The 13,770-nt window shown below is 43.4% G+C and overlaps 1 protein-coding gene and 1 long non-coding RNA gene across 3 annotated transcripts in view; one reads left to right on the top strand and one right to left on the bottom strand.

Annotated features, from left to right (window-relative positions):
- LOC102763755 (sorting nexin-29) overlaps positions 1–11,444 on the bottom strand; it is a 440,536-nt gene extending 429,092 nt beyond the window's left edge. Inside the window, exons 1-4 of one of the 2 annotated variants that reach the window (XM_006776276.2) lie at positions 11,286–11,444; positions 7,435–7,834; positions 6,953–7,084; positions 4,531–5,456 (exon numbers count right to left, since the gene is read on the bottom strand). In XM_006776276.2, coding sequence (XP_006776339.1) covers positions 5,173–5,456; positions 6,953–7,084; positions 7,435–7,552 — 534 coding nt within the window. In that variant the 5' untranslated portion in view covers positions 7,553–7,834; positions 11,286–11,444 and the 3' untranslated portion in view covers positions 4,531–5,172. Of the gene's footprint in view, positions 1–4,530; positions 5,457–6,952; positions 7,085–7,434; positions 7,835–11,285 lie in introns of those variants that run through there. The other variant, XM_015572131.1, reaches the window with a different exon arrangement.
- A 72-nt stretch (positions 11,445–11,516) lies between these two features.
- LOC102764321 overlaps positions 11,517–13,770 on the top strand; it is a 19,893-nt gene continuing 17,639 nt past the window's right edge. The window contains exon 1 of the long non-coding RNA XR_436311.2: positions 11,517–11,728. This is a non-coding gene — a long non-coding RNA (uncharacterized LOC102764321). The remainder of the gene's footprint in view (positions 11,729–13,770) is intronic.

The raw sequence follows: 13,770 nt of genomic DNA on the forward strand, positions 1-13,770 counted from the left end.
GTGCGTATGTGCATAATCCACGGATAGGGACAGTGGGGAGGTGAGTGCCTGGGGCAGAGGTTGGGGGTGGTGGGGTTAATGGAGATGATGGGGGCGGGGGTAGCAGGGAACGGGGGACTTATGTAACACTTTCAACAATAAAATTTAAAAATAAAAAAGAGTTGGGTGGAGAGCCTTGCAAGCCATTGTAAGGAGTTTGGACTTTTCAACCTAACTCTTAAGTAGTGTTAGCATAAGAAACATTCAAACCTGTAAAGTATCTTTAGAGTTTAGTTGAGCCAAACTGTCAACAACTGCTGCGAAGCAGAATCTCAACGTATTGAGATAATGCTCCGGAAAATGGCAGTTTTTCACCTAATTTTATAAATTACCATCAAAGGAGGAGAGTAAGTGGGTTATGTGAAATCCATTGGTGATAGATTAGGGAAGTGGTAGAAAGCAAAGCGGGAAACCTCTGGGATTGGAAAAAAAGTAAAATGATAGACACATGCTTCTTTTACACAGGTGGGTATAGGATAGTTCACAGTTAACAATTAAGGATAACAGTAACATTGAGGGAATTTGCACATTGATTGTGCCCTAAGGGTTCTGGAAAAGGGAAGGTACAAGTTACTGGTGACATTCCAAAGGTGTGTTATCTATATGCAAAAAAAATTAAAAATGGAACTCCCACTCAACCCAGAAATCCCACTTCTGGGAGTATTTCCCAAGAAACCAGAAATCCCAATCAGAAAGGACATATGCACCCCTATGTTCATAGCAGCAAATTTATAATAGCTAAGATTTGTAAATAGCCTAAGTGTCCATCAGCAGATGAGTGGATTAAAAAAAATGGTACAGCTACACAATGGAATACTACACTGCCATAAAAAAAGAAGGAACTTTTACCATTTGCAACAGCATGGATGCTGGAGAGCATTATGCTAAGCGAAATAAGCCAGTTGGAGAAAGATAAATATCACATGATCTCACTCATATGTGGGATATAATGATCAACATAAACTGATGAACAAAATAGATCCAGAGACATAGAAGCACTGAACAGACCCTCCAACCTCAGAGAGAAGGCTGGGAAGCGGGGGAGGGGTAAGAGATCAACCAAAGGACTTGTATGCATGCATATTAGCATAACTAATAGACACAAACACTGGGCGGTGGGAGCTTGTCCTGAGGGGTAGGAATGGGGGATGGGGGGAGGGAAGGAGGAAGGAGACATGTAATTCTTTAAAGAATTTTTTAAAAAGACTAAATAAGCTCAGTTAAGATCAAAGTTGATCTCTGTCAGGGAAGATACCAACCTAGGACATGACTACCCACCATAAACTGCTTTTTTAAAATATGTAATTTTATTAATTTCAGAGAGGAAGGGAGAGAGAGAGAGAAACATCAATGATAAGAGAGAGTCATTGATTAGCAGCCTCCTGCACATCCCCTACTGGGGATTGAACCTGCAACCCAGGCATGTGCCCTTGACCAGAATCAAAACTGGGACCTTTCAGTCCGCAGGCCAACGCTCTACCCACTGAGCCAAACCAGCCACGGCTAAACTGCTTTTTAATTTAAAGTTTTAATTTCAGACCATCACTTGTGGTTACTTTAGATCTCTGAGTTTGCAAGGCTGCCACACAGGCCTTCCCTGAGTTAGTCAGGTTGGCATGTGGCCCCTTTTTCACTCACGGTAGGTAAGGGAATAGAAAACCATTGTAAGAATTTAAGCAGAGGAATGATACAGTCTGAATTAGGTTTTTAAATGATTATTCTTAGGGTTTGAGAATGAATTGTAGCAGGACGGTAGAGAGGGGGCAGCTGGTTGAGGGGTGGGGGGCATTGCAATTGTCCAGCAAGAGATAATAGTGCCTAGGGCTAACATGGTGGCAGTGGAGATGAAAATAGATCATCATGGGTGAACACATGCTCACAACAATCTTAAGAATCCATTTTACTGCCCCATCTTCCAGGTAGGGGTTAGGGGACCAAGAAATATTAAAGGAGCATTTGCTCAACGTGTTTGCCTGCAACCCAGAGTAAAAGAGTACCTTTTTCATCACAACTCAATACACACATGCATTTAAGTAATTAACCCAACAATTCTGGACTTAATGTATTCTCATGTACTTTCCTTTTTTTTCCCCCCCTCAGGGAGGGAGTGGAGGAGGGAAAAGGGAAAGACAGAGGCATGCTCCTGGAAGGAAGAGCCTACCTTTATTTTTAAATGCTGACTAAGAGGATTGATCCACAAATATGCCTTGAAACACAGTTGAAAACACTGAGTTGCGGACCACGCCCCACTGGAAAAAGGAGCCAGAATTCCAGCATGGCCTTTCTGCTACATTGCCTCTCAAAACTTAATCTCTGGCCCCTGGGAATTTACTTTTGGACTCAGCAGAGTTCAAGAGCTCTTTGGAGAATGATGCTCAGGAGCATCTATAATAATAAAAGGATAATATGCTAATTTGACCTGATGTCCTGACGAAGCCAGGGCCGGAGGGAAGCTCGTGCCAGCAGCCAGGGGAAGGAAGGCTTACTCTTGCACGAATTTTCATGCATTGGGCCTCTAGTTTTTTTGTAATAGTGAAAAAGTTGTCCTATCCAGTTTGGTTCACTGGATAGAGCATTAGCCTGTGGACTGAAGGGTCCCGGGTTCACTTCCAGCCAAGGGCACATGCCCAAGTTGCAGGTTCAATCTCCAGTGGGGGGCATGCAGAAGGCAGCTGATGGGTGATTCTCTCTCATCATTGATGTTTCTATCTCTCCCTCTCCCTTCCTCTCTGAAATCAATAAAAATATATTGTTATAATAGTGAAAAAGTGGAAAGCACCAAAGCCTAACTACAGTAGAGTAGCTGAAACAATTATGGCCCACCTCATCAGGAATCTCTGCAGTAATTGAAAATTAATTATAAAGATTATGAGAAAGTGGGAAAGGCCACTGATAAGACATTAAGTTTAAAAAAGCCCCATGCAAAATGGTCCGTACACACCATGATGATAATTTTGTCAAAATACAGCCATGTGTAGGGAGAATTTAAAAATGAAAATAGTTGTCAGATGGGTACTAGTCGGGGTAATCCCTTTGTCAGTTATCTGACTGTCTAATCACTACGTTGTATATTTGAAACTAATATATTTCAACTGTAGTTGAAAATACTGTGTGTTTGCTCGGTGGGGTTGCTTTCCATTTTCAAAATTATACTTGGCAGTTGCTCCTTTGTTATTCTAGTGAAAGAGTGGGTGTGTCTGCATCCTCCCCTAGGAAACCTAGCTTAGGTCTGCCTACCCCTTGTAACCTTTGGTAGACCATCTCATACCTGTTTCATGGAGCTGTGACGAGGATGCTGTGTCATACTTTCTCATCGCACCCTGCACCTTCACATCACCTGATGCAGGATATGTTACGGAAATTGTAGTGTGTGCTTAATGTTTTCTACCACCAACCATCCCCTCCAAGTGTTATAATTCCTTCTTCCTGAGACTTCAGCCTGGTCCTGAAAGACCAGGAATCAAAAGCCTAACATCAACTTTTGAAAAATCTAAATTCATTGAGCAGGTTATACTGGGTGTGAGGGGATAAGGAGCAGCTAGGAGCAATGTAATAGTAAAGGAGTGTGTGCTGCCCTCAGAGAGACTCAACCTCAAAGGAACTAATAAAAATCATAGCAGTGTAACGAACCAAATTGCTTATTATGAACCAGATACTTTTATGGGGGGGAAAATGTGTGTGTTTGTGTAACAGAGTAGTTAAGTAACTTCCTTATAGTCACCCAAGGCATCACCTTCTACTAACAGAGCCAGGATTCAAACCCAGTCAGTCGGGCTCTAAGAGCCAGTGCCTTAACCACTATACTGTTTTGTCTCCTGTGGCCCTCGAGGGCCTGAAATGGAGCCATGATGGGCCCCAAATGGATAAAAAGATCCCACCAAAGTTCCCCATATCCCCATCCTGACACAAAAGCCTCAAAGCCCCAAGACCTTGAAGATCTATGCTGTGGCACCAATGGGCATCTTAATGATCAAAGTCAATCGATTATCACAGCGCAGCATCTGTTGCATAGCCTTTCCATGAGGAGCTTTGCACAACCCAGAAGAGGAACCCTCCCCCTATAGCAGTGATGGCGAACCTATGGCACGTGTGTCAGAGGAGACACGCGAACTCATTTTTTTGGTTGATTTTTCTTTGTTAAATGGCATTTAAATATATAAAATAAATATCAAAAATATAAGTCTGTGTTTTACTATGGTTGCAGATATCAAAACATTTCTATATGTGACACGGCACCAGAGTTAAGTTAGGGTTTTTCAAAATGCTGACACGCCGAGCTCAAAAGGTTCGCCATCACAGCCCTATAATAACTAAGACTGTAACCCAAACAGATGGGGAACTCAGAAATGGAACTAAGTTGATGTGAAGAGAAAAAAAAAGAAAAAGATCAAGATGTCTGGGTTTAAATCATGGCTTTGCCATTTACTGGCTATGTTACTTTGCTCTGCCTTAGTTTCTGTCATAATCTGTAAAATGGAGATGATGGTGGCCCACCCACCTTGTAGTTTATTGTATGCATTACATAAGTTAGTACAGGTAAAGCACTTAGAACAGTCCCTGCACATTAGTAACGATGTAAGTGGTAGCGATCATTATTAACCCGCATTTGGGTCTGAAAATTATACCTGGTAAACTTTAATCGCCGTTTGTAATTCGATCCGTATTTATATGATTATAATAATGCCTGAGGCCTCCGGTAGGCTGGAATCTCACACGGTCATTGCACACTGAATTAGCACGGCTGACTCTAGGCTTCTCCCACCTACAGAAGTACACAAAATAACCTTGCTTGCCTTTAACCATAAAGAGGAAAATTCAATTGTTCTGAAGTGCGTATGTGCATGTATAGGAGGGAAGTGGTCCAGCCACAGAAAGGCGTCACCATGGGATCTACACATTGCAGTCCTTTTTTTCAGTGAGTCAAGAATTTAATCATTGAAACCAATGAAGTTTCCACAGTTAAGCTCCCAACAGTAAGGTAGAGAAATATATCAAACATAATGATTTTCTAGAATTAGAGGACAGAAAGCTCTATCGGCCACTGATAACAATCATCCTAAAGACACCTGATACCCCATCCTTTCCTCTGACAAAACATTTTCAAAGTAGCTCTGCATCACTCCAAATGGTTAATTATCTGGTGGAAATGGATTTCTCCATCCTTGTGAGACTCTCAGCAGCTAGCAGGCCCCTGCAGTAGTCGTTCGTTTTCGTGGTGACAAGGATGGTTGCGCCTTCCTCCATTGCTGGGAGTGGAAAGAAATGGTCAGAATCGACCTTTGGTTGGCTCTTGACACAGTCTTCACAGGTACAGTCTTCTACTGTGTACTCCAGGCTTCTGGAAAGAATTTCCTCACCGGTCCTGCTAGCTTTTCTATCATCCAGGTCAGCATTCACCTTGTTCTGGAGAGGCGATCCTGATTACACAGAAACAGAAAAGTTAACCTGAACTTCCCAGGACGTGCGGTTGTGACAGTCTTAGCAGTACACCTCAGGCTGAAAGCCGTGCCAGACAGATCTTCCCCTACAAAACCAATGAGTATGTCCTACACTAGAAGCCAGGAACTAACAGGCCACAGGACACAAGAGGCTCAAAGACATGCTGTAGGGCACAGAGGGTTTTTACGTGTTTGCTTATGTTGACTCACATTTTAAAATCAAGTGATTGCCCTGGCCGGTGCAGCTCAGGTGGTAGGAGTCTTGTCTGTGCATCAAGAGGTGGCAGGTTCAGTTCCCGGTGTGTGGGAGGCAAGCAATAGATGTTTCTCTCTTATATCAATGTCTCTCACTCTCTCGCTCACTCTCGCTCTTGAATTAAAAAAATAAAAGTATTTTTAAAAATCAAGTGATTTGACATACAAATCTAGACTGGCCCTTATCTAGATCTTATTTTACACAAATTACCATATGTTACAGCACACCAAAATCAGCCTATAGTCACACATTAGAATTCAAAGTAAAGATGCTTCTCTTTTCACGTTTTGTGTCAGATTAAAAAATTTGAATAACTCTCCATGATGACATAAGGAAGGAGCCTCCATTATGCCCCCACCATATGCCTGTGAAGATGTTTTACTATTTCCCCAACCTTCCACAGTATAACTCCACCTTCCAAAACATCAGACTTAGACATCTTTCCCGACCTGTTCCTCAAATTCCAAGCAAAACAAAAATAAAAATGAGTAAATTATATAGGACAACCATTTACCTTTCCTTCCTGCACAGGAAAGTGAATAAGGTGGATGTTTTGCAGATTGTGCACAAAAATGCAGAAAGAAATAGGGCAGGGGCTGCAGAGTGTTTGGGAATCAGATAGTAAGCAAAGGTGCCGCAGAAGTAGTTTTATCTTAAGAAGCCCTTCAGACCTTGAGGGTGTTAAGGAACAATCACTTCTCTGGAACATTCAGTCCTCTGGGACTGGTTCTCTACTGATTAAAAAGATGCTAATCTTTGAGATGATTGCTTATATAACCCAGGAGCAACTGGTTATGCAGTTCTAACATTTTTCAGCAGTAAAATATTCACCCAAGCAAATAACACATATTTGTATTAAAAATGTGGCCACGGATCATGCCGAATATACCTTTCCTGATCGTAGCAGACCTGGCTAGCGGTGACATTTAGTCAATGTGTGAACTTTGATCAAAAAGATGGACGTTTCCCAAGAAAGCCTCGGTAATTCAAAAGAGTGATTTTCAAGGAAAGAACATGGGAGGAGGCTGACACTGTAGGACCCCTGCAAAGAAGGTGCAAACACAGGAGAGAAGTGCGTTTCACGTATCTGTCCTCTGACACACTCAAAAGGGCTCCAACCTAATGAAATCTTCAGTGTTAAAAAAAAAAAAAAGAGGAACTGAAACTCGCAAAAGCCACCCCTGGGAAACAGATTTCTAAGATTGGCCACCAAACTAACCTGTGCTCTTAAATTTGTCCTTTGATGGTTCAGAGTTCATCTTCCTTAGCAAGATCATCAACACGAAAACTGTCAAAGACAGCAGCAAGCTCAGGCCCAAACAGGTCCAGAGAATGGCATTTGTTCCTTTCACTGAGTTAAAAGAGATGTCAGAGAGAGAGAATGAACCAATAACATCTACATCAAGTAAAGATTATTTGCTATCCAATTCCCCTAATTCATCAGCATTGACTTTCCAATTCTAAATAGCACTTAATTAGAAGAGCTGGTAAACTACTGGGTTGCTAACAGTGCCGCATCAAGTTGAGTTCAGCTCTGAATAATTATTCCTGTTGGCATTTAAATAACGACCTCATTACCTTTCTCTTTTTGGATTCAGAAAATCTCACCACCTTCCCTGTAATGTTTATTCTTTGAATAAACACTTAGTATAGAAAGAATATTTCACACCAACAAATAACTGTTCAAGCAGTAGTACTTACCTGTATTACAATAACGCTGACATATGAGAGGAGGGGTATTAGAACACCGAAGGTGACACGGTTTGCAAGCATTCAGCAATCTGTCAAAATATTCATTTTGAGGGCACTGCTGAGCCATCTGGAACTTGATCACAAAAAGAAACAAAGAAACCACAGAGAGAAGCGCATGGAAAAACAAGCAAAATCTCTTCAAGAATTCCCCAGCAAGTGGAATGACAGCAGCTACCACGTCGAACAACTTCGAGGAAATAAAAGCAGCTCACATCGATGGCTCAGTGTTTATAGGGTTGCCTCTCTGTACTGCGGCCAAAGATTTGAATACCAACTCTAATTCCCGTTTCGTCGTGTGAGGCTTGGGTGGGGTAAGAGATGGAGTGTCAATATCAAGGGCAAGCCGTACCTGAAACAGAAACTGCTTATTTATAGTGACAGTGTCTCAGCCAGGTGACAGTTGCAAGATGTAGACAGGCCTGAGGCACCAGGCAGAAGGTTCCATAACCTTATTTGGTGCATCTGTTTATGAGCTGAGCTGTGCGGCAGGCCGCAGGGAGCTAGGTAAGACAAAGCTGTGCCCCTTAAAAACATACAGTCTAACAAAGGGGATCAAAATTCACGCATGGAACCCCAAAGCGTAGTCGGAACTGATGGAAAGTGAACGAGGGAAAGGGGTGTCAAGCACGCCTACCAGATTGTGAACCTAGGAAGAATTCCAGAATTCTGACCGAAAGAGGGAAGTCTAGGGTAAAAGTTAACTGGCCTGAGGGTTGAAGGAAAAGATGTTTGGAGTAGTTTTAATTTTCTTTTTCCTTTCTTGATTTTTAGAGAGAGAGAGAGAGAAAGAGAGAGGGATAGAGAGAAACATCGATGAGAGAAACATCATCGATCGGCTACCTCCTGCATGCCCACTACGGGAGATTGGGCATGTGCCCTGACTGGGAATCTAACCAAGGCCTCCTACTTCATAGATTGATGCTCAACCATTGAGCCACACTGGCCGGACTAGCACCTTTTTTTTTTTTTTTTTTTTTTTTTTATAAATGTTTTTTTTTTAATGAAAGACTGGAGCCCTGAGGAGAGTTTGGACTTGGACATTGATCAAAACCTTACACTCCTCTGGGGTCCAGGCGGAAGCCTGTGTGGGCTAGCCAGGAGCTGAAAGGGCTGGCCCAGCAGGTTCCACTCTCTCAAGCTCCAGTCAAATGGGACTTTTGAAAGGCAAGTAAAGGACACAGGAGAAGCATGATTAGAGAAAGAGGAGGACAAAGATTATCTTCACCAAAACAGCCAGGCAAAAAGGAGTTTCAAGACAGGATAAGTAGTGAGGGTCAAAGTCTATGGAAAAGTCAGAGGTGAAACGTTAAGATCATTGGTAGCCTCTGAGTCTGTCAGCGGATAGAAACCATATTATAGATATTTAGAGAATAGACAGAAAGAGGAGGCAGTCACCCTAGCCGAGTTGGCTCAGTGGATAGAGCGTCAGCCTTCAGACCAAAGGGTCCCGGGTTCGATTCTGGTCAAGGGCACGTATTTAGGTTGCAGTTTCCTCCTCAGTCCAGGCCCTGGTCAGGGCTCGTTCAGGAGGCAACCAATTGATGTGTTTCTCTCACATTGATGTTTCTCTCTGTCTTTCCCTCTCTCTTCCACTCTCCCTAAAAATCAATGGAAAAATATCGTCAAGTGAGGATTAACAAAAAAACAAACAAACAAGAGGAGGCAGTCAATGTGGGCAATGCCTGGGAAGTCTGGTGAAAACTGGAAGAACAAAGCTTTGGTAACTCTTGGAAAAGAAAGCACTGTTGTGAGGGGTGGGTCAATCAAGGAAAAAGGAGACATATGTAATACTTTAAACAATAAAAAAAAAAAAAGAAAGCACTGCTGTTTCTGACAGATGTGCTTACTTAGGTGCCTGAAGTCACATGTAAAGGGTGTCCCAAAATTCACGCAAGATTTGAATTTTGCATGAGCATTAACAATAACAACAAAAATAAAAGCCTAATTTTACTTGGTTTATTGAATCAGATTCTAATATCTGTTGCCCTTTGCAAAGGTGTTCACTGCAGTATCATTTGTATTTGCAAAAGCCTGCCCATTAGTGGGGGCCTCGGAGTGGAATACTACACAGCCATAAAAAAGAATAAAACAGGAGTGTTTTTTTGTTTGTTTGTTTTTATTAATCTTCCCCGGAGGATATTTTTCCTATTGATTTTTTAGAGAGTGGAAGGAAGGAAGGAAGGAAGGGATATGGAGAGAGAGAGAGAGAGAGAGAGAGAAAGAGAAACATCAATGTGAGAGAGACATCAATTGGTTGCCAACTTTACCCACCCCAATCGGGAATGAACCTACAGCCCAGGTAGATGCCCTTGACCTAAATTGAACCCGGGACGCTTCAGTCCACAGGTCAACACTCTAACCATTGAGCCCACTGGCCAGAGTGAGACAGATGTGTTTTGATATGAGCAACACATCACTGAGCAGAAAATGAAAGGTACTGAACAGTGTGTATGATCTGCTCTTCTGTGTTTACAAATAAAATAGCCTGGGTTTGATATAGAGACATAAACATAGGCTATTTACATCTGGAAAGATACACAGCACACTGATAGTAATTGCTTCTGGCAAGAGATAAGAAGTAGCACAGGGAAAAGACTGCATTGAAAAATCTTTGGTACTATTTGAATACTTTTAAAAAAAATTTTTTAATTGATTTTTTAGAGAAACACCAATTTGTGGTTCCACTTATTTGTGCATTCATAGAACCTGAAACCTTGGCATATCAGGACTACACTCTAACCAACTGAGCTACCTGGCCAGGACTGAATCATTCTTTAATAATAAAGATTATTTTTAAAATAAGAATCTTTTTTTTAAAGGGTGGTGTCTTAGTCTGTTCTGACTGCTATAAAAAATACCACAGACTGGGTGGCTTAGAAATAACAGAAATTTGTCTCTCACAGTTCGGGAGCCTGGAAGTCCAAGGTCAAGGTACCAGCAGATCTGGTGTCTGGTGGGAGCCCACTTCACAGCCATCTTTTCACTATAACCCCACATGACAGAAGGGGCAAGCGATCTCTCTGGAGCCTCTTCTATAAGGTCATTAATCCCACTCATAACGGCTCCACCCTCCTGACCTAACACCTACCAAAGGCCCCCACCTCCTATTACCATCACATGGGGGGTTCATTTTCAACATATGAGTTGGGGGGTGGGGATGAACACTCAGGCTATAGCGGGTGGGAACTTTGAGGAGAAGAGAAAGTAGAGTGAAAGGGAGGTTTCCTAAGGCTGAAAGCACACGCTAAGGGAAAAAAATATAGAGTGAAGATAGAGAGACCAACCTGGGCAGAATCTGGGACAGCGTGAGGCCTGAAAACCAAAAGCACTGAAGGAAGCCTTTCCCCAGGTGCACTCACTGGGCCTTACGAGCACTGAAGCCCACAGAGGTTACTCTTTTTATTTATTTTTAATTTTCTTTTTTATTGATTTCATAGAGGAAGGGAGAGGGAGGAGAGAGAGAGAAACATCAATGATGAGAGGAAGTCATTGACCGACTGCCTCCTGCACACCCCACACTAGGGATCAAGCCCGCAACCGGGGCATAGGTCCTGACTGGGAATCGAACCGTGACCTGGTTCGTAGGTCGATGCTCGACCCCTGAGCCACGGCGGCTGGACGCAGAGGTTATTCGTCATCACCTCTAGGCCGCAGGCAGCCTGGAGAGGCCCCGGGGTGGCTCCTTCCTCAGAGGTTACAGCAGACCCTTCCTGGCCAGTCCCCAAGCCTCTCAGATAGGCAGAGTGCACCCGCAGGAACCTGGGCCAAAGGCCTTTGCCTTCTCTCCCTCCTCGCCTTACCCTGTCGCCCCTCAAGTCTATTCTCTATCCTGGTCATCTCCAGGTTGAACACCGAGAGCGCCTGGTAGTCGCACCATTTGGAAAGGGCCCAGAGAGGGATCTGGTGAGAGCCCAGGGAGGCTCCCCCGGGCGACTCTGGCTCCTCCCTTCTCTAGTCCATTGTGCAGCTTGCTCAGCTCTGTCTCTGATGTTGTGGGGCAGCCTAGTGAATCATCCGATAGAGTCCCCCTTTGGCTTAAATTAGCCAGAGTCGGTTTTGGTTGGTTGCCAACAACCCAAAAGTAAAAATAAAATCCTTAACCATATTAACCAGTTCTTAACTGATTCCTCCACTCATGCCTGAAATGTTGACAACAGACACTGGCTGGGGCAAGTCGTGCTTTCCCTTTGCACCTCGAGGTGGGGGTGACATTTTAGCTTCAGCTGATTCTCCTCCATGACAGGTAAGCGGATGGGGAAACAGAGGCTAGGAGGAGACGGAGATAAGTGTGCAAAAGAGATTGGGAAATGTCCTAGTAGTTGGAACTCTTTCCATGAGATATGACATAAAAACTTAAAAAAGAATTTACTGGCATTGTAGCTGAAAAGTACAATGGTAAAGTCAGCTTTAGTGGCTTGAGTTATGGCCAACAGTATCCTGGCTTCTCTTGGTCACTTGGCTCAGCAATGCCATCTTCCGAGTCTTGGGTCCATCCTCAGGTCCTCCCCTCACAGTCACCTGCGAGCTACGGCACCTCCAGACCTCACATACTCTTATTTCTTCTAAACTCTCTCCTGAGAAATCTCATCTGCTCTCATGGTTTTAAACATGTTAAATTGCAAACCTATGTATCCAACTCCAACCTTGTCCCTGAAATCCAGACCCACCTTCCCACTGCCTACTTGATGTCTCCACCTCAAAGAGGTGTCTCAAACTCTATTCTTTATTTTATTTTTTTAATATATTTTTGTTGATTTCAGAGAGGAAGGAAGAGGGAGAGTGAGATAGTAATATCAATGATGAGAGAGAATCATTGACCAGCTGCCTCCTGCACGCCCCCCACTGGGGATCCAGCCTGAAACCGGGGCATGAGCCCTGGCCGGGAATTGAACCATGACCTCCTGGTTCACAGGTTGACACTCAACCACTGAGCCACGCTGGCCGGGCTCAAACTTTATTAACGTGCATTTGGATTCTCCAAAAGGGAGAGTGTGTGCTGCCCTTCTCAAACCAACTTGATCATAGAATCCCTTTTTTCAAGGTCCACCTACGAACATTTAGGAATATATGTTCCATGGAACACAATTTGGAAAAATTTTGACTACATCATTTCCATGATTCCCTCCAGTTCTCAAAGACTGTAATTTTGGGACTTAGCAGGACCACAGTAAAACAGAGGTAGCCTGGTTTTTTAAAAAATGATGTTTAAATGTTTCATGAAAGCGTTTGTTCATGTAATAACATCACCAAAAGGGTGCCAGGCTTGACCGCCCTCTCCAGAGAACAGAGAGGAAACCTCCCAAGGCGTCTTCAGGCTTCTGCACTCACTCACAGCTCCAAAGAAGCAGAGATGCTGCCTCAAATGTCCAAAGCCATTAGCACGTTCGGCAAGGGAAATTCCATCCAACTAAAAGATTCTTTTTCCAAAATTACTCAATTACAAGCAAGTTTCCACAGCAGAACGCTTTGACCTTTAGCAATTAAATCCAAACCAAAAGTACACAATTTCTTCCAAGAACTTCCAAGTAGATTTTTTTTTACTCAGAAAGGGAAATCTAGGCCTGTGTTAGGGTTCTCCAGGGAAACAGGATGTATATAGAGAGAGAATGAGATTTATTACAAGAAATCGGTTCACACTACTTTGAAGGCTTGTGAAGTCCTCAGATCTAAGGTTGGCAAGCTGGAGAGAGTCAATGGTGTAGTTGCAGTCTCAGTTTAAAGGCCTGAGAACCTGGATAGGCCACTGTGTATGTTCTAGTCCCGTGGTCAGCAAACTGCAGCTCGAGAGCCACATGCGGCTCTTTGGCCCCTTGAGTGTGGCTCTTCCACAAAATACCACGTGTGGGCGCGCACGTACAGTGCGATTGAAACTTCCTGGCCCATGCGCAGAAGCCGGCAGTTTGCGGAAGAGCCAGCAGGCTCGAGATCCAAGAAGAGCCAGTGTTTTAGTTTGAGTCCAAAGGCCGGAAAAGACCAATGTCCCGACTCACTAGTCAGGCAAGAGGGTTCCTTCTTACTCAAGGGAAGGTCAACCTTTTTATTCCATTCAGGTCTTCAACTTATTTGATGAGGCCCACCCACCTTGGGGAGGGCAACCTGCTTTATTCAGTCTAGCCATTCAAATGTTAATCTCATCCAAAACACACCCACAATGATGTTTGGCCAACTAACTAGACAGCCCATGGCCCAGCCATGTAGACACATAAAATTAACCATTACAAGGCCCTTGACTACACATCCAAGCCTTGCCTTCTTTCATTTTCCTTGAATAACCTCTGTACTACA

The sequence above is a fragment of the Myotis davidii genome, unplaced genomic scaffold (genome assembly GCF_000327345.1).
Source record: "Myotis davidii unplaced genomic scaffold, ASM32734v1 scaffold209, whole genome shotgun sequence".
In the NCBI taxonomy this organism is placed as follows: Eukaryota; Metazoa; Chordata; class Mammalia; order Chiroptera; family Vespertilionidae; genus Myotis; species Myotis davidii.